The sequence below is a fragment of the Drosophila navojoa genome, chromosome 5, assembly GCF_054131105.1.
Source record: "Drosophila navojoa isolate 15081-1374.11 chromosome 5, UAZ_NAV_1.0, whole genome shotgun sequence".
NCBI classification, from domain to species: domain Eukaryota; kingdom Metazoa; phylum Arthropoda; class Insecta; order Diptera; family Drosophilidae; genus Drosophila; species Drosophila navojoa.
This window is the reverse complement of record NC_142893.1, coordinates 14,557,564-14,584,749: the sequence shown is the minus strand read 5'-3', so window position 1 is coordinate 14,584,749 and position 27,186 is coordinate 14,557,564. Positions and strand designations below refer to the sequence as shown.

Below are 27,186 nucleotides of genomic sequence, written 5' to 3'. Positions count from 1 at the left end.
TCGCCTAATACCACAAACTTCTCCTTTTCTTTGTGCAAATAATGCAAGTTGGTAGAAATTGCCCGGCATTGCGCGGTTTTTCATTTTCATTTTGAAACATGCAATAAGAAAACATTTGAGAAGTAAGGTCTTCAAAAAGGTATTTAATACAAAGATTACATTTTGCTTCTGTTGACTTTCATTTAACTTGAAAGCTGTTAGTTAATAAACGATTTATTTATATTAAAAACATATAATAGCCAGACTATGCAAAAGTTTCGACTTCTTAAGAGAACCTTAAGAGAAGTGTAGAATAGAAGAAACTGCTGTCGAGCCACCTAGAAATAATAAATATGTATGTACATAAGCTATTTAGCATATCAACATATAGACTTATCAATCATGAGCAGAGAGATGAGCTGATACGAGTTAACTATGCCTATATGTGTGCCTATATATCTGTTCATATGTCTGTCTGTGTGTCTGCCCCTCTCAGTCTGCCCATCACTCACTCTGTCTCTCTGTCTGCCTGCAAGGGACGGAGAGTAACTTCCGAAGAGCATTCGAGTTGTCTGTGTGTATCCAGCAGTCTTCACTTCGTATTTAAAGGTAAAGCGAAGCTAGAATGCTGGCAGCGGCAGAGGGCGCTCCCATTGGTCCATTTAAGCTCGACGGCATCGAGCCCTGGCTGACGTCGGGCTCTTCTTTTGAGCGCGTCATAGTGTGTGAGTGAAAGGTGCCCTATATAAGGGGCAGCAGCTGCAGCATTTCTGCAGTCGCCCAGGCCTGCTGGGGGTCAATTTTACAGTGCAGTAAAGTGAAGTAAAGTGATGTGTGTGATTATTCAGCTAAGTATTAGGGACTTGGAGGAAATACTTAGAAGAAATTCTTACAGCAAATAATTGGAAGAAATTCTTCGAGGAAAACACTTGGAAGAAATTAGGAAAGGAAACACTTAGAAGAAATTCTTAAAGGTAAACACTTAGAAGAAATTCTTTGGGGAAAACACTTAGAAGAAATTCTTTGGGGAAAACACTTAGAAGAAATTCGGACAGGCAGCACTTAGAAGAAATTCTTACAAGAAATACTCAGAGGAAATTCGTACAGGAAATACTTATAAGAAATTCTTACAGCAAATACTTAGAAGAAATTTGTAGAGGAAATTCGCAAAGGCAGAATTTAGAAGGAGTACTTAGAGGAAATATGTAGACATCGTCGCCTTGATTATGTATATACATATACTTTGTTTGCCACGCCTGTTTGTGTTTCTGCTTCTTACATTTATTTAACAAAAACTAGGATTTATGGAACATTCTGTTGCTATTAAAATCACGATCTCCATTAGAAACACAATATTAAATTTCCACTAAATAATAAAAATAAATATCGAATAATACTATGCCGATTACAAATGGAATATTAAGTATTTATATTATTTATTTCACTGAACACACTTTGAATAATTTCATTTAGATGCAAAATCACTAATTCGCCAATTAATAGCTCGACTACCTCGGGCTCTTTGCATTGATAGCTTGGCCAGTTGACGTCGGATTTATACATTGCGTTAATTACGATTTTGTCGAGATTGCCACAAGAATTTTCCACTTTGAATTTATCAATTGTATAAAAATGAGTATTTTGTGTTCTGGGCTGGCTTGAATGTCTGCTGAGTAAAGCCGTCAGAGCTTTTGATAATTTCAACGAGCAGCCCATTTGTGTAGTATCTTCCTCAGCGCATTCCCAATATTCTCGTATTATTTCAATGGTCAAATCCATGATTATACGCGTGTAAAAATTTAAATAATCTATGTTTAAGAATAAATAAAATAATATTTAAAATGCATTGCGTGGAAACTTGTACTCACCCGTGGATAAAACAAACTCAAATAGATCATTGCTCAACATTTTGATTGCTCCCAAAATGCAGCTGAGATGCGACTTTAGAATATCACAAACACATGCCAGGTCTAAGTTTTTGGTCTTCAAGATGATTTTCTAAAGAAGAAAAAGGTCGAGAGACCTTTAGATGATGTCTATAAATGAAATTGGTAAGGCGACAAGAAGAAGCACTAAGGATGGATAGTTAAGGTATGTGTGAATGTAGCTTAATATTCTATTACTACTAAAATTAAACAAAACTTTTATAGCCCTATGTACATAAGTCGAGAATGTGGAAGGCAGCTTCAGTTTACTTCAGATTGCAGAGAAGTTCTCATTCGGCGCCACCTTATCTTCGTATTTTACTGAGAATACGGTAAGTATTTTATAATAATATTAATCTTTTTATAAATTATAATTTTGATTATGTGTTTCAGTTGTTTATTTCATAAATAGGTGTTACAAACCTACTTACATCTGCAAAAATTGCCATAATTCTTGCTGCAAATACACTTTTCAGCGACCAATCCTCGCCCTGCATGTGCAGCACATTTGATTGGCTTCTCGAGAGGATTACTACAAAGTCTTCATTAAACAATTCAGCCAAAAATTTCGTATAATATGTAAAGTCCTCCAACGCAGATTCCTGTTTGTTACAAATGTCATTCCAAATTGCATTAAATTCCTTCAAATAGGATTTTTTAGAAAGTAATTCAGGATCTTTATTATGTTTAGCAACGAAGTTTTCATCTTTTGATTGTGGGTCCGCTTGAAGCATAGGCAAATGGTTTTTTGTTTCATATATATGCTTTATATATGGGCTACAGCGCTCAGTTAGCTGTGCTCCAGCGCTAGGAACATCATTGACTGGATAACCTAATGCATTCCTGCCCTTAGATAAAATAAATAAGTTACCTTTCGAATCAAAATAACAAATGTTTCCAGTCTGAAAATTAGGCAAAATTTTAATAGAGTATTCTTGATCGAAGGCTCTGAGCATAGGTATATTTTGTGTACGGCAAAGTTCCTGTTTTGTGGTCGAATTTCTTAAAGCTGACTGACATGCCAGTTTTCCTAATGTCTTTGTAGGGAGTAAAAGTTGCCCTCGTTCATTAAAAATTAATAATCTAAAATAGAAAAGGAAGCTTGCTGGCAGCACTTTATTATATTAATAGAGATATGTTTACATACCTTTTTAGATATAGTCGTTCTTCTCTCAGTTGATAAAGAAGTCGCTCTTGCATTTTATTCACCTTCATATATTGCTTGAAATATCCTTTCGCCTTCAGCCGCTCCTTTTGAAGTTCAAACAATGAAAGCAAATATTTTGTACGATCTATAAGCAATTTCTCGCGGACTTTCAATAGTTTATGTACATTTTTGATATGCGATTTTGTTAAGTGGCTACATTTCTTTTTCTTGTTCTTAAAAGAAATAAAATATGTTTAAAATGCATTAAATATACCATTAAAGAACTTACCCTTCTCTTTGCTTTCGTGTGCCTTACTAATTTATTATTTTGATTAAGTGTCTTTTCTTCTGAGCTCGCAGTACCAACTAGATCTTTGCCTATATATAGGTTTTATTTGTTTAACATATAGTCTTGAGCTCATATCTTTATCTACTCACATTTAAAAGTCTTCCTACTATCATGATCTGTCTGTATAGACTTATTGGAATATCCTTTAAATAGATTTATACATGATTCACATTTTTTATCAACTTTTCTTCTTTGACTATTGAAAACTTTTGAGTTCATAACCGCTACTTTGATTTTATTTTGTATAGCCGTTATAAAGTTATAGGGATACCTTGAGACTGTTTTTCGGCGCTGAAAACCAAGCCATGTATCACCCGTTCTGCTATTGCTGGTCTTTTCAGATGACATACTTATAGATCAGAGATGTGTTCAGAGAGTCGTAAACTAATTGTGTATTTTAGGGCATTTAGTTTATATATTATTAAGTGTAATAAATTTTAATCCAAACTGTAATTAGACTAATTAATAATGAATTAATAATCATATATTAAATATTTAATTAATTATGTAATAATTACCTGTTCTAGTGCTACAAAGTCTTTCAAATTGAGTAAGTGAATAGTTAGTGTGATAGTAGTTACTGGCTGATAGTCCCCATTCCTAGAACTCATCAAATGTTTCGAGTCAAATGTATAATTGTTATGTACATGAGTAAAAGAATTATTTAAATTGGGCAACGATCAACAATGTTTATGTATTTTTTTTTGTGTTTTTATATTAAATAACTAGTTTGTATATATTTCATGGCATTCTTTATTTGTATTAAAGAAAATATTGTCTAAGCTGTCAAAAGATTGAAGATTTAATCCGCAATTGTAAGCTAATTTTAATTAATGTTAAATAAATGTTGAACACTATAATAATAAAATATAAATTAGAATAAAATTCAATAAAATATAAATTAGAAATTCAATTATAGGAGCATCTAAAAGAACTGTCTACTTAATCTAATCAAACTCAGGCAATCCATTTTCAAATCTTATTTTCGAAACGCATGACTCATGACCGTCAATGTTTATGTGTAGTATTTCCTATGTATACCAATTCTCGTCCAGTATAAACAGCCAACAGCTGAGTCGCTTTTCGCCATGTGCGTGTCTACTCGTCTGGCAACCGAGTTTGTTTTACATCATCTCGAAATATTCCATTGAAATCGATATCAAGTCTATGTATATTACTTAAAGATCTGCTTAGTTGCCATTAAATTGTGACAATTGCTGAATTATGGGCTATCAAATAATCTAATCTAGTTCAGTGAACTCTTTCATTTTTATTTTTTAAATAGATCGCACCTGAACACTGGAGTCAATTCAAAATTCTTGGAAATTTTTCAACAGAAATAAATACAATAAAAATCTTATACATATTATTCTAAAATTGTTTTTTCTTTTTTATTTCATTTATTTAATTTACAGTCAGTAATGAAAATGAATACAAAAATATTTGATTTTCATAAGATTCACATATATCAGGAAAATTATAACACATAGGGTCCAAGATATGAATTATAATTGCACGACTCTCGTCGAAACAATTGAATTAATCAAATCATAGTTAGCAGGAACCATTAACTTAACTGTAAAAAAAAGTAAATAAAATTGTTGGTTAGATGGGGAAAATATAATAATAGTTATAATATATATACAAGTATACAATATCTAAAAATATATATTAGATATATATAGATCTATATATATAAATATATAAATATATTTAAATTGTATCTTAAACATGCCATATATAGTTCTATATATTATTAGATATATATGTACATATGTATATCATATATATGCTCATATTATAATCAAGTGATCTACCCATTCTTAAGTGGTCTCAAAATTAATCCTTTATTATTCGATTTTCCAGATACTCACTCTCTATTTAAATGAGCACCCGTATCCGTGGACAAGCAGCCAGCACCACCGCCGAATCCATAACCCTTGGGACCATACTTGCGTCCGTGGCAATTTTTGCAGAACAGTGTCTTTTCGTGCTCGGTGCAGTTTGTCGAGTCCAAGGCCTTATTGCACATACCTATTTGAGGAATATGGTATTTTGATGTATGGCTCAGGGAGAAATTCGGTTGCGTTTCTACTTACTGCACTTGAAGCAAGTCTTATGGAATTTGTAGCCACCAGCAACGCGCTCTTCAGCGGCGTAAACCGATTTGCCACAGGCTGGGCATTTGGGTGTCTCTACCGGAACGAATGGCATTGTGTTATACTAGCTACAAGAGATTATGAAATTCAATATTATAAGAGATTCTAAAAAATTTCCGTATTAAACTTAAATATTCTACTACATATAACTAAGTGTTTTTTTTTTTCACGCTTTCAACAGCTTCGACATACCGACTATGGTAGACTTGTAAAGAAGTTCCTGTATGTCAAAGACGCTGCCGACTAAACTGGAAAGATTCTGTAGTCTGGTAGTCTATATTTGTGGATGCACACGGCACAACAAAAAATACATTTTGCGTTAGACATACGGCAATAAAGCGATAAATATATAAATTTTTTGTTTTTGCACCCCTCCCGGGGTTACGTCGGGTACGTAACCAGTATGAAAATAAATCTATTACAAATATACCTGCTTTACAACAGCAACAAAATTAAATTTATAAATGGTATTTAATTTATAATTAATTAACTATTACTAATTATATATATAATTCGATTAGGGTTTTTTATTATTATATTTCTATAGTATTTTTACAAGCTATGCAACTGCATATACTTACATATAAGTAGACGTTGCAGTTGACGACAAGTGTCCGACTATCGTATACTCTGCTTGAAGTCATCCCATTTAAAATCAAAGCCTCATTTTTGTGTGGATGACTAAGACTAGTATTAGGGTAGAGTAAAGTAAGACTTTAGTCATTAGTGGACTACCTGCAATATCATAAAAATAGATTCGATTTGTATATGTATTCGTCCTTGTGTGTGTGTGTACTTTATGTTTTTAACTTTAAGTGCGTGGGCCATAAACAAACAGACGAGACGCAGACGCGTGCTGCAAGCGGAGGGCGCATTGCACAAATCCAATATAATTATATATGTATGTATATACATATATATGTATATGTATGTATATCGTGAGGCTATGAGAGGCGCGTATAAAAATATACCACATATTCAATCATAAGTACATATGTATGTCTGTATATATGTATATCTATATGTATGCCTGTCTGTATATTTGTATGTATGTATGTAGATATTCCCCCAAAACAGAAAGAATATGTTTGTGTATGGGAACGTGTATGCTTTATAAATATAAATAAATCTTGCATACAAACATTCGTAAATTCACCAAATTGTATCAGTGTGTAGAGGGTACGTACATACATGTATGTATGTATGTACATAAGTATGTATTGCTCTGGTGTACATGTATCCATAGAATTGAATTGAAATTCAATTTTTTATTTATTTTTTAATTTTTCCTTCCCACTTCCCAAGGGTATAAGATATATACATACATACATATATATTTTTTAAATCAATTTTGTAATGCAATGAAATAGATGCCCAAAAATATATTTTTGGGATTCAGGCAGCACGCGATGCGTCCATTAGGCAAACTAAAGTATACCTTGGAAATCTGCAATATTTACAATAAAACAAATTTGTATACATTCTCTGCAACTATCAGAAAGTAGCATCTGCTAGCCTATAAAATATATGGACAAGTAATTTGGCTCATAGACAGGACGCCAAGTCAGATAATTCAAGCCATTTCTGTCTGTGTCTGAATAAACGCTTAGCAAATTGGCAAATTACAAAAGTAGTTCAAGTATGTATATAATTATTATGTCTGTTTATCTTGCTTAGGATGTTTGATCTTTAGCCACGATACAGGGGTTTTCCAAGTATTTTCCTGTTTATTCTCATATATAATAGTTATATTGTACAGGGATATATATTTATTTGTATATTATATACATATGCATATATTTTTTATACATTATATACGTACATATGTATATTTATAAATAATTTCCAAGTCCGTTCTACCTGTTCTTCTCTAAAATTACTTGTATGCTATTAAAATGTACCATGTTAAAAATAATTTGATGAGTATAAAAGATAAATTTGCCAAAACCCCATCCCACAATTTCTTAAAATAGTACAGGTTAAAGTGTAGGGGGTGCACGACTAGAAAATACCGTGAGCACCGTTGTCATTTAATGGCTGTATGTTTCCAGAAACTATATAAATTTGCTTTCTCTCAATTTTGTGTGGAAGGGGTGAATGAAATGACCTCGCGTCAATGTAAATTTCAAGCAGAATAAGTTTACACACAGAAAAAGATTTTGTAGTAATTAATGCGATCGTAATATTTCAGAAATTCCATTAAATGTTACACACAATTTGTTTAGCGCTAATTTGCAGTAGACTTGTATTCCCTGAAGATAATCTGAATCATATATAAAATTGTGTCAACAAATTATTAGAAATAATTTTAATTTAATAAGATATATCTTAATACCCATAGGAAAATTCCACACATCTGACACACCCTTCACAATAATACGGAAGATTACGACATTAATACTTTTTCTGCAGTTAAGTAATAGACTTTATTTACATATTATATATTTACTAAGTTTATATTGTGGGTATACATTTTATCTGTGTGGAATGACAATCTTATTTGGTATTTACGGCTACATTTTAAGAGATTTTTCTAACCTAATAAATAAATAAGTCAAAAGGTTTTTAGTGAAATCATCATCAGTATAACTAGATTATTTTGTTTATTGCGAAGTCCATTCATTGATTGAATACGTGCTTCCCATATATTGTTGTTGACGAATTGATTCATTGTTTGATTGATGATTTGCAACTGAGTTCCAGGGTTGTCTGGGAAAGGCATTTGAGTTAATGTATGATCCGGAACTGCCGGAACTATAACCAGGCGTTGCATGGAAATTGGAATGATAGGGAGAAAAATTAAAATGGCTATAGGGTGCATAATTGTTTAGATGATAGTTGGCTGCTGTTGGTGTGCTCTTATTGTCATAGTAATTATAATATTGGGGAGGGAACGAATGTTGAACATTTTTACTTGAGAAATATGAGTTTTCTGGCAAATTAGTGTTGGAAGTCATTGTTTGTGGTTGTGATGCACTCGATGGAATATTTAGTGAACTATTATATGATTCCACAATCGGTAGCTGTCCTTCATGCTTGTACGGTTGGTGCGGCTGCTGTTGTTGCTGCACCGGTTGCTGCTGTTGTTGCTGCACCGGTTGCTGTTGTTGTTGATGCTGCTGCTGTTGTTGTTGTTGCTGCTGCTGCTGCTGTTGTTGCTGTTGTTGCTGTTGCTGCTGTTGCTGCTGCTGCTGCTGCTGCTGTTGTTGTTGCTTTTGATAGTTCAAATCTTCAGGCATTTGATGCAGACTCGATGGGATGCTGCTTAAACTTTCAACATGACTATTATTTTGCACTGCGTGAGTTTTAGTTTGCTGTCGATCCTCAATAATGCCAGATCTTGCGAATGCTGGATCAGACGGCGGTTGAGTTGGTAAACCTTCCTTAGTACTGGTTTCATTTGTCTTAGGCACAGCTGATTTATCCGTCGATTTATCTGAAATATATAACATTTTTTAATTGTTTAATTAAAATAGTCTACTGAAGTATCTTACCCTGTTCTGGGGATTTAGGCTTCGGATTATCCGTATCGCAGTCCGACGTAATATCAATTACGTCTTCTTTGCTATTTTTCTCCTCATCTGGTTTCTTGGCTGTTGTTCTAATTGCTATTATTTTACCGCTATCTAACTGCATATATATTCCTTTCGCCGATTTTAATACCATAACTCTTTGACCGGCTTTGAGTATTATATTCGATTTTTCTGATGAATTCGTAGGTATGACAACATCTGAAAAAAAATGTATATTAATGAGGAATGCCTATATATATAATTAAATATCTGATTTACGTACCAAGTGGTAACGTCATTTCTTGAGCTGTCATTCCTTGTCTTTGCCAAACTTCAGCAGGAATCCATCGCGTTGACCGCCCACCAGTAGTAGTAGTAGTTTTTTTGGTCTGCAGAGGCTTAATCTACAATAAAGATTTATAAAATTAATAAAACCATGTTTAATTTAGTTGTAGATTAAATTCTTACCGAAGCCACTGGTCGCGTCACAACAGTGCCATCAGAATTAATAACTTTATATTGCATTTTCCCAGTTGAATAAGTAAATTTCTGATTATTTACAGAGGCTTTCTTTTCCAGTTCGTAACTACGGTGTGCCTGTCGTTTCTCGGCTTGCGACAGCTTTCTATCCTTTTGATCAACTAGTAAACTTTCGTGCAGGAAAGGATCTTTTGTTATATAGTTTGAATGTAGCTCAACAATTTTATTGATGATTGGATCCATGTGGGTTGTTTTTGGAATAGATTGTTCCTCCTTTGTTTTCTCTGGCACATCGGCCTTATCGATTCCATTATCCTCTGTAGATTCTGTAGCCTTCTGAGCTTCACTTTCGACGGGATTGCTATCTTCATCGTCATCGTGACATAAATTAGTTATATCTTTCATAGACAAGTGCGCCTCTGGATTACATTCATCAACTATTCTGTCGGACATTCCTTGTTTCTTAATCTGTCTATCATATATTTTCTTTTCTAGACATTTATCCATAACGATTCTGTACACATAGCATGGCTTAGTCTGGCCGTACCTATATTTAAATAAATAAACAATTAATATAGGATAGGAAATTCGGCATTGTACTTGTACTTACCTATAAATTCTATATACTGCTTGAGTATCATGGCAAGGATTCCAACTGGCATCAAATATTATAACTCTATTAGCTCCAGTTAAATTGATGCCCAAGGAACCCGCTCTTGTAGATATTAGGAAAAGTTTTATATTACAATTCGCATTAAATTCATTAACGAGTCTTTCCCTTTCTTGTGATGAAGTCGAACCATCCAAACCTTTTAACATAAAAATAACCACCATTTAATTATATTTCATTGTTTATGTTCCAGTATAATACTTACGAAAATATGAACTGTTTCGCATCCAAAAGCTGTTAGTGCCCGGTACGTAACTGGATTTTAGGAACCCTTCAATCAGATTCAATGTCAACAGACTTTGACTGAACAACAATATGCGATCGCCCTGATATATGCTCTCTTTCATTATGCAAAAAAATATTTCCATTTTGGGTGAACTCGATATTTGGCCAGATATGTAGTTTTTCATGATGTCCACAGCCCAAGAACATGAAAATTCATCATTTCTTTTAGTCTTCAGCGTCTTTTTAGCAGCATCGTTTACAACGTTGCCATAGAGCGGTTTACCTGAACTGTTCAATTCATTAGTTTTCAAATCCTCAGCACTTTGCTGTTGATTAACTGCAGCTGTGGGTATATTTCGCTCGACTGTTTTGATTTCATTCGTATCGAGATCTACAATTTCGGAGGAGCCAGTTATAGTTTCATATTCTTTTGCCATGCTCGAATCCGTTTGCTTTATAACTTCCACATAACTCGGCTTCGAAGGTATTGTAGCATCCAGCCAATAATTGCCTTTCGCTTCGGCGCCATAAGTACCATAATTGAGTTGATCCTCTTTGTCCGCGCAATATTGGCCACAACTAAAAGTATAAATAAAAATTATAAATTATAAATATTAAATGTGAATGTAAACATTTCTTTACCTTTTATTAGCATAGTTCTTATTGATTTCCGTGCTTGGAGGCACATAGGTTCCATTTTTAGTTTGTGGAGTTAAAATTGGTTCAGTTTTTTCGGGGACACAAACGTTTGCATCAATGACTGTACTCGTGGTGCTTTTAGAAGATTCTTCATCGATTTCTAAGTCTAAATCAGTCTCACATTTCTTTAGATAGTTGTATAAAACATCGGGATGGTTCCAGATCTTGCAACAGACTGCAAATGCTTTCAATGGATTTGGAAATGCCTTTTTCCGAACCACATCGGTCATAAAGGTATCATAAAGCTTCCGTTGAAACGGTGTCATTCGCACCAGAATAACATATTCCAGTTTTTGCGGCAGAGTGCATTGCAGCACAGTGTGTGAACGTCGCTGAACAAATCCCAATAGCAGAGAGTGCAGAACGTGAGCTCTGTATCGCATTAGCTTGATATCATCCGGTGTTGAGTCCACACACTGACCATTTTGTATAGGTCTCTCGAACATGTTGCAGAACTCGGTTCGGGTGCCCAAATAGTTCGGGCGAACAAAGTCCACCATGCACCAATATTCCAATAAATTGTTCTGCAAGGGATAACCGGTGAGGACGATGCGTCGTCGCGTTCGTATTTGCTTTAAGGCGAGCGAGATACCGGCATGAGAGTTCTTAATTCGATGCCCTTCGTCACAGATGACCAGATCTGGTCCCGGTTTTACCAATGCTTCAAATGCCATATTCATAAGATCTTTACTCGAATCGTGTATGTCGTTCATCTGCGAGTTTTTGCCTTTTTTCTTACGTGTACTAACCAGCTTAAGTGCCAGCAATCGGAATAGTTCATATCCAATCAAGAGCACGCCACCCCTGTGCACCCAATTCAAGATGACCTTTGCTCGAGCCGTCAGATTCTTCTGTTGATCGTTCAGAACGAAGATATCAAAGTTTCGGGGACGAACATTCAAATCGTTAGACTGACGCGGAATCCACATATTGAACTCACTTAACCAATTTTGTAGTGTATTAATTGGCATAACGCATAAAACCGTCTTGGCGGACGTGTGCCTTAAAAATATATCACAGAAGGAAACTACTTGTAGAGTTTTACCAAGTCCCATGGAATGCGCCAGTATACATCCGAATCCGCTAGACTTCTTGAATCTACGTATAGACTCAATTATATTGTCATATAAAAATCGTACGCCACCAATCTGATGGGGTTTGATTACTTTCGCTATCTGAGGAGCCAAGTACAGTGTCTCTTCTCCTTCAGGATGTGCAATATTTACAACAACACGACCGTATTCGTCCGGAATATTATACAGATCTTTGACGTGCATCCCACTGTTTGTGGCATCGTCACTTTCATTATAGTCTTCCTCGTCCTCCGACAGTAATATACAATCATCATCTGAACTATCGTCAATTGTAACGACCTCATTCGAGGGTTCGGGCTCGGTGCTGGTGTCCTTGTCTAAGACATCCTCAATACTGCAACTTAAACTACTATTTGTATCATCACATGTGACTGATGCCAACTCATCTTCGGGCAGAATACTATCATTATTAACAAAGAAGTTTGGTTCGGAGCTCTCGCATTTCACTTCATTCGATTCTTCCAAATTCAGAATGCGAAAGATGTTTTTGTGTACCACTTGTTTCCTTATCTCACGCATCGATTTCTGCTGATCGGCAACGCGAGCCAGACGCTCTGACTCCTCCCTCTGTGCCGCCAGTGTTGTTGTATCCAAGTTGTTTTCATTCATCACATCTCTGATGTTTCTTCTGAGATTATTCTTCTTCTCTTCGGCAGCCGTCAACGTGCCCTTCTTATTCGCTGTGCTGTCATCTTTCGTTACCGAATTCTTTCGTTTCTGTCCATGGGCATGAGGTTGGACCTGGCCTTGGGACTGCGCATGACCCTCGGCCGGAATCTGCGCTTGTGCCTGTGCCTGAGCCTGAGCTTGTGCATGAGCATGTGCCTGGGCCTGGGCATGAGCCTGGACATGCGCTTGGAGCTGGGCATGAGCATGGGCCTGGACTTGCGCCTGAAGCTGGGCCTGGGCCTGGGCCTGAACCTGTGCATGGGCGTGTGCCTGGAGTTGCGCCTGGGCCTGAACCTGTGCCTGGAGCTGAGCCTGAGCCTGTGCTTGAGCCTGGGCCTGGGCCTGGAGGTGGGCGTGGGCTTGGGCTTGGGCCTGAAGGTGCGCATGAGCCTGAGCTTGAGCTTGAGCTTGAGCCTGAGCCTGAGCCTGAGCCTGAGCTTGAGCCTGAGCCTGAGCATGTTCCTGCGCTTGGGCCTGAGAATGCGCTTGGGCGAGTACGTGTGCGTGTGCGTGGGGTGGCGAGGCAATTGAATTTTCTGGCAAAGCTTTTGTTGTTGATCCAGCCATACAATCGGTGTTAATGTTAGTATTGAATACTGTTTGCATTATCTTACATTCACTAATTCTATCGTTTGCATCTATTGATGTAGTAGGAGCTTGGTTTTGAGTAACATCTGAATTATTCCCTAACATCATTGGTGATTCATAATTCATAACATTTGAACTCAGTTCCGACGATTTCATTAATCTTTCATGCGCTAAATAAGCTGGATTCGGAACCAGTGACTGGTGATTATCTTCCTCCATATTTATTTTGATTTCTTTGATCTAGATAAAGAAAATAAATTAAATCAGTTTAATTGTAAAATATGTTTAGTTCCATCTTAAATATTATTAAAATATAGTATAATAAATAATCGGCATATTTTTACATTATTCTGAGAATAGCTTCAGTTAATAAAACTACTGATCCAGCCCTCCAAACTCTATTTATAAATTTTGCAAAAATGTTAATTTGTCATCGAGCTATTATCGTGTTTGAACTGGAATTATTATCTATAAAGATAAGAAATTCACGTGTTTTGTATTTATTGCCCTCTGCGCTCTGTTGCTTGTTAATGCCTAAAACTCAAGGTATGATGAAGATTTCCAATCCAAGTGATCTACAATTTGTGGATAGCCCTAAGTAATAAATATATTTATGTAACGGATTAGGATCAGAATCTTATATTAGTCATATTATACTGCTGACTAGTTATATCCTCGAGTTCTTATCTTACCTAATTGAGTCTTATCTTATCATTTCAGGTATTCTTTCCAAAAACACCCCAGGACACTCATTTATATCTAATATGATCTGAATTGGGAAAAGATTATATGAAATATCTTTAACAAAACCGCTGCATTACATATGTATTAGATATATGAAATAACTTAGATACGTAAAAGGTGTTCAATAAAATTTCAAATTAAATTAAATATTTGATTTGTATTCTCCGTTATTAAGACTTATCAGTTATAGTTGCAGATTACTTCTCAAACTTTCTACTTCTCGAAAATTCACGCTCCCAGAAGAGCCATTAGAATATGTGTAAGTCTATCATGATTTGAGAATATCAAAAAACACTCAAGTGAAGAGAAATTAAGTAAACATTTGTATTTTCTGTCTTGTCACAATTTACTTAATTGCCATTGTTAATTAAAAGTATTTTCCTCGTTTACAAATACTGTATAAAAACATTGCAGTTAAATGGACAATGGCCAGCAATGGAAATTGATCTTTTTCAAATTTGAGTGGGCGGCAGTGGGCGTGGTTAAAATTTTACCACAATCTAACGTGGATACACAAAAGATATTATATTTTGGGTCTGTTGGGAATTTACTTGATGAATTTTCTCTTAATTTAAAGCGACTTGTGTTGCATTTAAAGACGTTTCTTTTTTTTTCCTGCAAAGGATGCATGTGTATGTGTATGTAAATATGTATATGATTACTTACTCGTATTCCGTTTATTTATAGAATAGTCCCGTAGGTTACTTTTAGATATACATCAACATGTTTCTGGCATTTTTCACACATATGCTCAATATAATTGATTAATTATTTTCATTCATATTTATGATCAATATACACGTATATATTTCCTTTTATATCTATATATATACAAAATATATTTATAGCCGGCAATACAAATTAAAATCCAACTTTCAGTCTACACCTGCATAGTGTGTAGGAATAATCCACATAATTTTTGATATAATTTCCTCTTTCGTTGTATTGTTGCTATGCACATATAATGAAAAATGTCTGCGATGAATCACTGTTAAATTACAATTATCTCATTACTATTTGTTATTCTTTAAGTAATTCTGTTTTTTTCACTTTAGAAATATGTATATCCACAGTATTTTAATAATTACACATACATATGTACATACAAACAATGAGTTGAAAATATCGAGTTATCGCTTATCAGTATTTTACTAGAGATGAGATTTCTTTTCTCACTTTGTGTGTTAATTTTGTTTAAGTTCGATACGATTTCCATCTGTGCTTCAATTCTTTTGCGTGCTGGAAGAAAACAGCAAAACTATCGATATATTCTTACCTCTTAACGCAACTTCAAGAAAAATCTATTGCCTCGGAAATAAATCCAAGTCGACTATTGTAATATATATAAAAGATACATCATAAACATTGCGAGTATAACATATAAAAGCTATTATTTCAAATCATTCTTTTCCTTACCAGCGACCATAAAACTAACTTGGCTCATGGTCAACAAATATACTAATATGTAATATCTTCAACAAAATATAATGCGAAATTGAGAAATGAATAAATAAAGAGTAGTAATGTAGAATGCTATTAATAGAACTAAAAAACAATCTATTAGGGAGTGGTTTGCCAGAAATATGATCAACGCAGAGTCTTGAGGATCTGTTCCATCAGTCCTGTCGGAGTTAGGAGTTTGAACTCGGGCGATCCATCAATCAGTCAATTCGACTTCGTATTTTGTGACTGAGCATTGGTTCTTGTTGCTGACCCAGGCCAATCGGAGCGCCGACACTAAAACTTACCGGCAACAAACTGCCTATTGGAATGCAGCATGCATAATTCAACAAATAAATACAAATTACACAATTGCCGACTTCCTACTAGTACAAATTTAGTACTATTGACATAGTCACACAATTAGTATGTTCTGTTTCCACTCGTTTCTGCTTCTCTACTGAAACTATCAATACGAAATCCAAAGTTAATTTAACTAATTCCTTATCTTTCATTAATGTACGGCTTACTTCAGTGAAAAAGTAGTGTACTTTAATCAAATAACATATAATTTGCACACCACACACTAACACTCCAATTGATAACAAAAACTCTTCTTTTACACCACAATTGTATCCATGTTTTATTCCATAAAGAACATGTTTAAAGGTAGGGGGCCAATGCAATCATGTACACCAATACAACTTTTTACATTGAAATGGTCTACTTGACTTCCTTGACTTGCAAGCCTGGTGGCAGGGATTGCTTGATTTTGTCTGCCTTCTCTTTGTCTTGCACAACAAGTGTGTAGAGGAAACGGGAGCAGCGAATCTTGAATTTGGTGTTCGTGGGGTTCTTCTTTATTTTGACAGCACGAGCATCAGTGCGGCGTGCTTTGTTCAAAAAATCTTTGACCTCCTTGATTTCGCGCGGCATCTAGAGGAAATGGAGACGCTGTTATTTATATTATCGCAATTTATGCTCACTTTAACTTACATTGAACTTTTTATTAAAAAATTCAAAATTTAAACATGTATTTAGCAAGCCAGTAGTAAAAAGGAAAGGGATATTCTCTTGTCACTTCCGGTTGTCAAACGTAGAAACCCACAGGGTTGCATTGAACTCCGAAACTTTTATTAGTCAAGATATCGTCAATATATGCAATTTTATTTATTTATTATTAGATGTTGCACATATCGTATATAATAGAAAAATTATTAATTTTGCAGCAATAATTTCATTTTGTATTATACATTCTTATTATTTATATATTTATATTATATATTTTTGTAGTTTGTCATATTCAAAGCACAATTGTAAATTGATAAGATAATTTATATTTTGGAATACAAATCGTACATATTTTTATCGATTAATAGGAATTAATATGAAGCTACTATTTTATTTGAAAATAATATTGATATTAACAAAATATATAAACCTATAATATAATCCTACAGTAAACCAAAATCCGTGCTAAAATTTGACCATGACACGTCGGAAATTCACATAATTTTACAAGAGTAACTATTGAACCGATGTAGAATGCAATTTTATTTTCATGTACATACATATCAAAAAATAAAAATCAGCTGCGACCACCAAGATTTCCAGTTGGATCATTTTGGGCTTTCTTATATGTACATATTTATATATATCTTTTATGTACACATGTAGTCAATCAATCGAATGCACTGGAAATTATATTTTGCCTTCAAATCAAATATTGTTTTTTTATTAAAGAAAATCAGACATTTTAAATTATCATTTTCATTTTCTTTATTTATACTGAAAATACAAATTATGTAGAAAATTCTCATACAAATTGGCGATCTTGACCGGATACAATATAATCACTGATTCATGCACGTATTTCAATTCAAATGCATTGCACAGAGCTATTTATCCTTGCAGTCTATTGGCGATCAGTAGCACGAAGCTTCTCCTCAACAGCTTCACGAGATGCTTCTGACAAATCAGTAGCTTGTATATACTTCTGGACTCCCACCAAAGACTTCTTTAATGCATCGAAGGAGCTAGAGTACAACATCTTCTTCTTAACCTAAAGTATAAAAATGATTTAGTAGCCAGTTCTTATAGTCAAGCAATGAAAAATACCTTAGCAGTATCGGGACACCATGACATAAGGAACAATTTTTGTTTCTTTGAGCTCTCGGACGTGCCTTGGCATTGGTGCATGTATTCAAAATCAAAGAGGCCATATCTGGAATAAACAACCAAATTTAGAGAATATAGTATCAGTAGGCTAATGGTAAATAATAATTTTTTATAAAGAAGCAGGTCAAAAAGAAACTTTGCAAGTTAGCGCCATTATGCGTTGGACTCGTTCATTCTGACGCATGGCACAAACATTGCTAGAGAAGTTTTAGAGACTATTATAAAAGTCCTATTAATTTCTAAAAAGTATCATTTCATTGCAAATTTGTCAAAGAATAAAATAAATATAGCAGGCATACAAATAAACTAATAAAAATAAAAACAACTCAAACTGTTGTTTGAGTTAAATAACCAACAAGCTAAATGTTCTTGTATCAACTAGATTAACAGCTATTTTTATACCTTTATCTCAAAGATAAAGTAAAAGCATTGAAGTATTCGGGATCAAGAATGAGTCATTTTGCACATAGAACTTACCGGCATTCTCCAGGACCGCATTTCTGGATATCTTCTAGAAACTGATCGTATTCGCTATTCCGATCACCAACAGTTTCCACATCAATTTGTTTTTCATCACGAATATAGAAAATTACATAGCGATGTTTTTTATCCTTCTTTATTTCCTCGTATGTTGTTTTGCATACATCCGATACAGTTACTCCAGAAGCCTGTCAATAATAAGAATTATAGAAGTCTACAATGAGAGAGTGCTAAAGAGAAGTTTGTACACTTGAAAAGTTGTAGGGTTGTTAGAAGCTATCATATTGTTGAGCTGTCTTCTTTTCATTTATAAAACTACATGAAAATATAACATTTACATATTCTATATGCCCATATAATAATAATAGTGAAATAAAAAATTCAATGAGCTACCGGAAATTGTGCAATTGCAGTCTGATTCATAAATGCCAAATGACAACAATTCACGGAAATTATTATATGGCTCATAAAATGAAGATGTTATCGACCTTGCTTTACAATTTTTCTTGACCTTGTATGGGCATAGAAAGCTTTTTAATACGTTCATTACACTGATTCATTTGCAAGAAAAACAAACAAGCTAACATAAATAGACGAAATTAATCACAAATGATAGCTTATTACTTCTTTTGATAAGATTTATATACATATATTTATTTATATGTATGTATATAGGCACTTGCATGCTTTACATATTAACAGTTGTTCTAGTTCTAAAAGTGGTAGACTAGACGATACCCTTAACACAGATTCGAGTAGTAAATTTGTATTTTCTCTATACAAACATCCATACATCCATATATACAACAAAAATAATTTGGGGAAAAAAATTCAAAGGCACACACAGCAGCTATACATATACATACATATATAATCGGCTTGCTTCCCACTGTACGCAGCTGTTGTGCTTTATCCATTATTAGCCTCACACTATGAACGATTTCTTTTTGTATGTATGCATGTGTATATATTTTGACACATGTATATATGTACATATATACGGAACCAACATATGCGGCAGGCGAAATATATTCTTTTATAATTTTGGAAATTTTTACATTGATTACAAATTAGAATCTGCGCATGCTATAATAGAAGCGATCAACGTGGAGCTTGCATATATTTATGTATATGTAGTTGTACATACATATATAAACAGACAGGTCTAAATGGAGACAATAGTCAACGCACACCAACAATTTTAAATACTTTATATGGGGTCGAAAAAGCTTTCTTCTGTCTGATACAGGGTATAAAAATGCACATGTATTGAGAAATATTTGATATATGCTTTCAGTTAGCTAATTTGCCGGTAATTAATCAGGAAATGACTAAACCTAATTGATTTTAAAGTCTGCGTACATTAATAAATATACATTAACAAATTGAAAAGGAAAAAATTTGCTGTAAGCACATGCAGTATCTGTTCAAAAAAATGTTTCCAAGCCGGCATATTCATAAAAAAAAACCCATACATACATACATGTATAAAAATACCGAAAATAATTTGTATATGTATACGTTCATTTCTGTTATAAATATGAAAATATAAGTATTGGTAGACAAATATATATTCACATATAAAATTGTCAAATATATACACATAAATATACATATTTTTTTATACATATACCTATATATATATATTTTTCAATATCTATATATACACAATTTTTTTTATATACATACATATATAATCACAAATTGTGAAGTTTCGAATTAATATTCCATATATTACTCAGCCTACTCTGACTAATGTCTACCTACGTATATATATGTATGTACATATACATGTGTATGTATATCAATGTATCCATTAATATACATATGTATATGTACATACATACAGTCTTTTGCAAGTATACATATTTGGTACGAATATATATATCGATACATATGAATGTATTTTAGTAAGTATATTTTTAAATGATAATTGTGTGCTTATGCTTAATAATGCAAACTTTTCTTGAATTATAAAAATTTCTACGTCATCTCAACAAAAAAAAGAAAATATTTTTAGTGTATACCGAAATTGCGAATACACACAATCACACATATGAATCATCGTACTTTCAGAAAGATATGCACATGTGTAGATCAACGTACATACACACTTTTAAAGTTATATTAAATTTAAAATTACTTATACTTATTAACCGTAAATTCCCTTACCATTTTTCTGCTATATGCGAGTTGCTTTACCAAATTTATAAACCAATTGCAATTTGTATATGTTTCAGTTTAAACAGAAATGCTTTTTAGCCTTCCGACCGCAAAGAAAAACCGGACTAATCAATTTGGGTGGTGGTTCCAATGCATCGATTTACGCATGAGTTGCGAGTCAAACAAAAGTTGGGTGGGACTTCTGCCGCTAGTTGAAATAATGGAAATGGAACAATAAATGCAACTATCGAAATATTACCGGCATAGAAACTATCGAACAGATATTGTTTAAACTATTATTAATTGTAATATTAAGAAATAACATTTACTATTTTCAGAGTCTAAATTTATAGAAAAAATGATTGCTTAAAATGTGACGATTATTATTTAACTTTAAAAAAAATAGCTCTAAAGCGTAAGAAGTTGACAAATACTAGAAAAGAGATTAATACATTCCTATTTCAGCATGACTATCCTATCGGATGCGTTCGGAGCATATAGTGAGCTACCCAATTCTTAATATATATTTTACAATATTTTTATATTCTGATTTTATGAGCTGTATCGCACAACAGGATGTTTAAGCATTACTGACAATATTTAACTAAGCAAATAACTACACTATAAATGTGAATTGTTTAATTCTGTAGTAAAATCGTGTGATGATTCATTAAACCGCACTAATTAGTTAAACATCGAATTATTATTGCCTAAAATTTTGAACTGACTGAACGTCGACTAAGTAAAACATTTTTTGCGCTTTGTGAAAGTTTGAATTATAATTGATTTTGTGTTTCCTCAATATTTCCCAATAAATACAGATAAATCCTTGTTTTTGCTGAGTCTATATTTTTTATTTTGTGTTATGAAACTCATGTTTAAATTTAAATTACTTTAATAATAATAGAAATATATTATGCATCACTCGAAACTTATTATGGCTTGAGTTAAATTCGCATCAACTAGTTAACATGTTCCAAGTCCAAGTAGTCCGAAAGCGGCGTTCCATTCATTCCAAAAGAACTGGTAAAATCGCGTACTATGAAAATACGCGAACAACTTCAATTTGAATAAGAAAGCAGACAAAAGAATAATATTGGTAAAGTACTGTTCAAGTTGTATTAAAGTCCGAAAAAGCCTCGCATAGTTTCCAATTAATATGAATGTTATCATATCTTTCTAAGGTGAGTAAAAAAATACTAAATTTCCAGCTTAAATTATAAGAATGTTTACCTCATCTATCAACGGGATGATACATACACATACATTTGTGTGTGTGAGTGTGAATGGTCACATACACACGTATTCAATCAATGTTTAGAAACAATTTACAATGTTGTCATGAAAAATTGTTGTTAATGGATTAAAGCTCCAAAGATTGCAATAGAAATTGTATTGAAATAATTTCATTATACATATAAGTATAGATATATGTGCATTAGTGTCAAAGTGGAAGTGAATCTGTGAAAAATCGATATTTTTAGTATGTACATATAAATATTTGTTCATAAGCAGCTACAAAAACCGCTTTGTCAAAGTCGGTATTAGTGATTCGAAATTAATATATCCGTGACAAATATTATATAAAATTTATACTCTTAACGAACCTACGATTGTTTTATGAGTGCATTAACTTCAGAAAACGTATATGTATAGATATCATTGTAGTACATATTTACACACAATCTTATCTTAAAGGGGCGTGGCTTTTTGAATTATGTGTGCCTCAAACTGTTCGTAAAACTTAGCATAAATTCATACTTAACGGTAAGTTAAGATTAATGAAAAAACATATGCACAACCCGAAATTTTCTTTGGAGAGAAGAGTTTACCTTATTAAATACATACATACATACGTACATACATTTGAATACATCTAAATCCTAGTTTTTTTAATGTTATGATAATACAAAACAATGCTTGAATGCATTGGATGTTCGCTTAAATATGCAGATGTTTAATAATGTATTTATGTTTTTACAAAAATACCGACATGTACAGTAAATTTATACATACTGAGTAACCTACTGTATATGTATGTATTTTCACATATGTACATACTTTCTTATAAAATTCACAGTATTATACGACTTCGTCTGAGTCAGACTTTATCTGCTTGCAAAAGCAGATACATAAGTATAAAGGTTTATCTTTGAGCTCAGTTTGAGGATGTATGTATAACTGGCAATAATACTTTCAATCTGCGCACCTTAAATAGAGGCCGCTACTAAGTTACTCTTATGTATATATGTATATGCGTGTGTGTACAAATAATTGGAAGAAAGCTGAACATTTGCGTTAAAGACACTCTTAATTGAAAACTACTAAAATAAACAGTATATAAGATGTTTCCTTATTAGACTCAAAGTATATTAATATCTATTTATGTTTGTATGTGTATGAGTAGCTAAGAAAGCTTTGTTAGTTTAATTGGATATGTGAATGGAAATGGAATCTGATCAGAATCATTATTACTATAAATTTAGGCTTATCTCAAGAAACCGATGTTTGTTTATTTATAAAATATTTTGTAGTCTTATTATTTCATTGGAAATTCTGCAAATAACATTATTTAAGTTTACATAATTACGTATTGATTAAATTATAATACTATTTAAGTTACTGTTTTTGAAATTTCTTGTTTTTTAATTTTTTTTTCCTTGTTTTCTTTGTTTTACAGATTTTAAACAAGCTTCAAAATGAATCCCCAGCCGAATTCAAATTTGGAGCAGTCCTTGGTGACGGAGGCGGGCCACATACAAGCCCAATATTCAGCTTTTCAAAACTTTGAGCAATACACCGCTGCCGGATATACAAATGCACCGTTATATATTTCAAAGCCAACTGGAATGGGGACTCTGACGCGTATTAATCCCCATTGCTCTACAATTGGATCTCAAAGTAAAATAGAAACAGCTTCGCAAGAAGTGACCATTCCCGGTATGGAACCTCATACCTTAGTACCGACAGTTAGATATATACAAGCACCACAATTTGATGAAGGAGCTGATTTCGGCTTACCTGGCCTACCGCCATGTGGGCTAGAGCCGCATTATACAGACGAGCCAGCTATACCATACGGTTATACTGCAGATTCCAATTATGGATTGCCGGGCGTTAGTGCAAATATGAAGCAATTCGCATCACGTCCCTTCGACAATAACCTAAATGGATCTGAATCAGCTATTGATTCCCAATGCAGATCTTTTGAAGGTCAAGGCGATTTCAAATTAGTACCATTCCCCACAAGCTCCCTAAACACTGTGCCGCCCAGAGTCGGCGAGAAGGAGGATTTCATTGGGGGCTCGGACAGTGATCTATGTTCCACAATGAGGTGGCGTGACCCAAACCTCTCGGAAGTTATAAGCTTTCTCAGTAATCCTAACAATGCTATAAAAGCAAATGCTGCCGCATATCTGCAGCATTTATGCTACATGGATGATCCGAACAAGCAGCGGACAAGGACATTGGGAGGAATACCGCCACTAATCCGACTATTATCTTATGATGCTCCGGAAATTCATAAGTGAGTGCCTAAAATCATAACCCTAATCGAAAATCTAATCTGATCCTGGCTATGAAACTAATTAATTTCTCTATTTGATTCTTTTTTTTTATAGAAATGCTTGTGGTGCATTGCGCAATCTGTCATATGGCAGGCAAAACGATGAGAATAAACGAGCAATTAAGAATGCCGGCGGCATCGAAGCTTTGGTGCATCTACTTTGCCGGTCTCAAGAAACTGAGGTCAAAGAATTGGTAACTGGAGTCTTATGGAATATGTCCTCGTGCGAAGACATTAAACGGTCAATTATTGATGAGGCGCTGGCTGCTATAGTATGTAATGTAATAAAACCCCATTCGGGATGGGATCCTATCTGCTGTGGCGAGACATGTTTCTCCACTGTATTCCGCAATGCTTCGGGAGTTTTGAGAAATGTCAGCTCAGCTGGCGAACATGCGCGAGAATGCCTTCGTAACTGCGAGAACTTGGTCGAGTCTCTACTTTACGTTGTTCGATCATCCATTGAAAAGAATAATATTGGAAATAAAACAGTTGAGAATTGCGTTTGCATTCTGCGCAATCTATCGTATCGATGCCAGGAAGTTGAGGATCCCAACTATGATAAGCATCCATTTATTATACAGGAAAGGACTGTTCCATCCTCATCGAAAGGTAAGCAATGTAATATTTAGTTGATATAAAAAGAACTGTATTGTATTATAAATACGTATAATTGCAATGTTGCTTTGTCATATATTATTTTCAGGTGAGAATTTGGGCTGCTTTGGCACAAGTAAAAAGAAGAAGGATTTGGCACTGAATGAGTCGCAACAAGACTATATATTTTCAACGGAATATGCAAAGAATGCCCGAACAAACAATAAAACCAACAAAGGATATGAACAGCTCTGGCAACCGGAAGTAGTGCAATACTATCTCTCATTGCTGCAAAGCTGCAGCAATCCCGAAACGCTTGAAGCCGCTGCCGGTGCAATTCAAAATTTGTCAGCTTGCTACTGGCAGCCGAGCATTGATATTCGCGCAACGGTGCGCAAAGAGAAAGGCCTGCCGATACTGGTCGAACTGTTGCGAATGGAGGTCGATCGTGTCGTTTGTGCCGTTGCCACAGCACTGCGCAACCTTGCTATCGACCAACGAAACAAAGAATTGATTGGAAAGTACGCCATGCGCGATTTAGTCCAAAAACTACCATCTGGGAACGCTCAGCATGACCAAAATACGTCAGACGACACCATCACAGCAGTATTGGCCACCATTAATGAAGTCATCAAGAAGAATCCAGAGTTTGCGCGTTCGCTCCTGGACGCTGGTGGTGTAGATAGGCTAATGAATATAACAAGACGCAAGGAACAGTATACCACGTGCGTCATCAAGTTTGCCAGTCAGGTTTTGTACACCATGTGGCAGCACCATGAGCTGCGCGAAGTATATAAAAAGAACGGATGGAAAGAACAGGATTTCGTTAATAAACACTTTGCAGCACATAGCACCCCGCCAAGCTCACCAAATAATGCTAACAATACTCTAAATAGACCAATGGCATCTCAGGGACGAACGCGTTACGAGGATCGAACAATCCAACGTGCCCCGAATTCATCTTATCGAAATAAAGATGCACCTGCTGGAGCTGTCATGTCCAACAACGATTCAGCATTGTTGTCCGAAATGGTTCGAAAACAATTATAAAGTGTATATTTGTTTGAATTTTTTTTTGGTTTATTTTACTAGTTATATATAGACACTATATAACTCTTAAAATAACTAAGAGGTGAAAAATGAATTGTTTTACTGGGGCTTTATACTTTTCTCTAAGGTGGTAAAGTGAGAACGAAAGCAAAATCAGTTTTGTTAAATTTGTCTCGTCAATTTTTTAGTTTTGTTTATTTTTTGTTTGGTAAAGCTAAAATTAATATACATATCAATGCAAAGTAAAATAACTAAACAAATATGTGGGAAAAGAATTTAATGAAATTACAGGATTAAAAGTCCAATAATTTGCTTCAATGAAATCGGATTACAAATTTTATATATAAAGGGAGTTTTTGCAATGGGTGCCTAGGGTTACACTACGAAAAAGAGACAAGTTCTTCTTTTCAAATAATCGGCAACCAAATAAATGTAAATTTCTATAACTTTCATAATTAAATTTCGACCGATTCTTTTAATGAAATGTAAGAACTGTTATAGCCCACATATGTAAATTCCACAAATCTCATAACGATTGGATTGTTCGAGATTGTTTGCTTTATATTAGGATAACGGCAATGAAGCTATTCCACTTTTGATTTGATCACCATTGGTTCTAAGGCCTTAAATTAAATCTGAAACATAAATGGGTTGCTTTAAAGCGTGTCTATATTATTTTATTAAGTTTAACGATTATATACATATATAAAAACACATATATATTATACTTTAATTAATTTTAAAATACCTTTTTTGAATATATGGATGGAAAACTTTCTGGACGCCCTTAGATTAAATATAAGACCCCAAAGAGCAAATTTTATGTTTCCTAAGTTATTGTATTTAAATTGCATTGTTTCTTTTATTACTCATACTTACTAAGATTAGTATCGAATAAAATAATTATAAGGGGTGTAATTCATTTCACACCGACTGTATGCATTTGACTACATAATAAAAGAATTAGATTATTCGTGTAGATTTATGTATGTATATATTGTTACACAATTAAAAGCAACAAATTACACTGGGTAGGGCTTATAACCAGAGGCCGTAACGGTCCGTGAGTATTGCATACAAATATTAACTTAAACAATTATTTATTGATTTTTACTCTATACATAAACATATATATATATATTAAACAGCAATAATTATTTTGGACTTATGTTGTAAAAATGAATTATATTCATTTTCTGATTTCCATTATAAACATTTCCAAAAACGAATTATTAAAAACAATTTTATATCAATAATAATTAATGGAAACTTTGCTTCTTTCTGCAGACTAGCCTTTATTTTTGTCTAAATATTGTTTATATTTATCATCTAGCTTAATGCGGAAAAGATATTACCAAGAGCGATGTCAAAGTAAGGCCTATACGCTGAGTGGTAAATCAATTAATGAGTAATTACGAATAAAGATAATATTTAGCTGATTTTTTAATAATAATAATGCTACAACTTGCTGAT

At 33.8% G+C, this 27,186-nt stretch overlaps 5 protein-coding genes and 1 long non-coding RNA gene across 11 annotated transcripts; 1 reads left to right on the top strand and 5 right to left on the bottom strand.

The window, feature by feature from the left end:
- Window positions 1-1,400: 1,400 nt before the first annotated feature.
- Window positions 1,401-4,162, bottom strand: LOC149091070 (uncharacterized). The gene is made up of 7 exons (XR_016197119.1): window positions 3,919-4,162; window positions 3,490-3,858; window positions 3,341-3,429; window positions 3,052-3,284; window positions 2,336-2,987; window positions 1,848-1,977; window positions 1,401-1,787 (listed from the first exon to the last, which is right to left on the bottom strand). It is a non-coding gene; the product is annotated as an uncharacterized LOC149091070 (long non-coding RNA).
- Window positions 4,163-4,764: 602 nt separating this feature from the next.
- Mlp60A (Muscle LIM protein at 60A) lies at window positions 4,765-5,911 on the bottom strand. Of its 2 annotated transcripts, XM_030386215.2 has the most exons (4): window positions 5,752-5,911; window positions 5,500-5,627; window positions 5,275-5,434; window positions 4,765-4,976 (listed from the first exon to the last, which is right to left on the bottom strand). In XM_030386215.2, the coding sequence occupies exons 2-4, from the start codon at window positions 5,612-5,614 to the stop codon at window positions 4,973-4,975; spliced, it is 279 nt and encodes a 92-aa protein (XP_030242075.1). In that variant the 5' UTR covers window positions 5,615-5,627; window positions 5,752-5,911; the 3' UTR covers window positions 4,765-4,972. The 2 variants fall into 2 exon arrangements, with proteins under 2 accessions (XP_030242075.1, XP_030242076.1); XM_030386216.2 differs by lacking the exon at window positions 4,765-4,976 and having other exon boundaries at window positions 5,270-5,434.
- Window positions 5,912-7,971: 2,060 nt separating this feature from the next.
- On the bottom strand, window positions 7,972-15,402 carry LOC115563398 (helicase ARIP4). The gene is made up of 9 exons (XM_089260915.1): window positions 14,907-15,402; window positions 13,407-13,736; window positions 11,089-13,250; window positions 10,427-11,025; window positions 10,162-10,360; window positions 9,540-10,098; window positions 9,355-9,475; window positions 9,054-9,290; window positions 7,972-8,995 (listed from the first exon to the last, which is right to left on the bottom strand). The coding sequence occupies exons 2-9, from the start codon at window positions 13,713-13,715 to the stop codon at window positions 8,163-8,165; spliced, it is 5,019 nt and encodes a 1,672-aa protein (XP_089117041.1). The 5' UTR covers window positions 13,716-13,736; window positions 14,907-15,402; the 3' UTR covers window positions 7,972-8,162.
- Window positions 15,403-16,294: 892 nt separating this feature from the next.
- Window positions 16,295-16,616, bottom strand: RpL38 (ribosomal protein L38). Its single transcript, XM_030386232.2, has one exon. The coding sequence runs from the start codon at window positions 16,614-16,616 to the stop codon at window positions 16,404-16,406; it is 213 nt and encodes a 70-aa protein (XP_030242092.1). The 3' UTR covers window positions 16,295-16,403.
- An 818-nt stretch (window positions 16,617-17,434) lies between these two features.
- tsr (Cofilin/actin-depolymerizing factor homolog tsr) lies at window positions 17,435-20,696 on the bottom strand. The gene is made up of 4 exons (XM_030386231.2): window positions 20,511-20,696; window positions 18,336-18,526; window positions 17,799-17,904; window positions 17,435-17,742 (listed from the first exon to the last, which is right to left on the bottom strand). Exons 1-4 carry the CDS (start codon window positions 20,511-20,513, stop codon window positions 17,596-17,598), a joined length of 447 nt encoding a protein of 148 aa, XP_030242091.1. The 5' UTR covers window positions 20,514-20,696; the 3' UTR covers window positions 17,435-17,595.
- Window positions 20,697-21,515: 819 nt separating this feature from the next.
- On the top strand, window positions 21,516-26,692 carry p120ctn (adherens junction protein p120). 5 transcript variants are annotated; one of them, XM_089262491.1, is made up of 4 exons: window positions 21,516-21,685; window positions 23,182-24,027; window positions 24,122-24,678; window positions 24,773-26,692. In XM_089262491.1, exons 2-4 carry the CDS (start codon window positions 23,201-23,203, stop codon window positions 25,711-25,713), a joined length of 2,325 nt encoding a protein of 774 aa, XP_089118617.1. In that variant the 5' UTR covers window positions 21,516-21,685; window positions 23,182-23,200; the 3' UTR covers window positions 25,714-26,692. The 5 variants fall into 5 exon arrangements, with proteins under 5 accessions (XP_089118617.1, XP_089118620.1, XP_089118618.1 ...); XM_089262494.1 differs by having other exon boundaries at window positions 21,576-21,600; XM_089262492.1 differs by lacking the exon at window positions 21,516-21,685 and adding an exon at window positions 21,790-21,984.
- The last annotated feature ends 494 nt before the right edge of the window (window positions 26,693-27,186 follow it).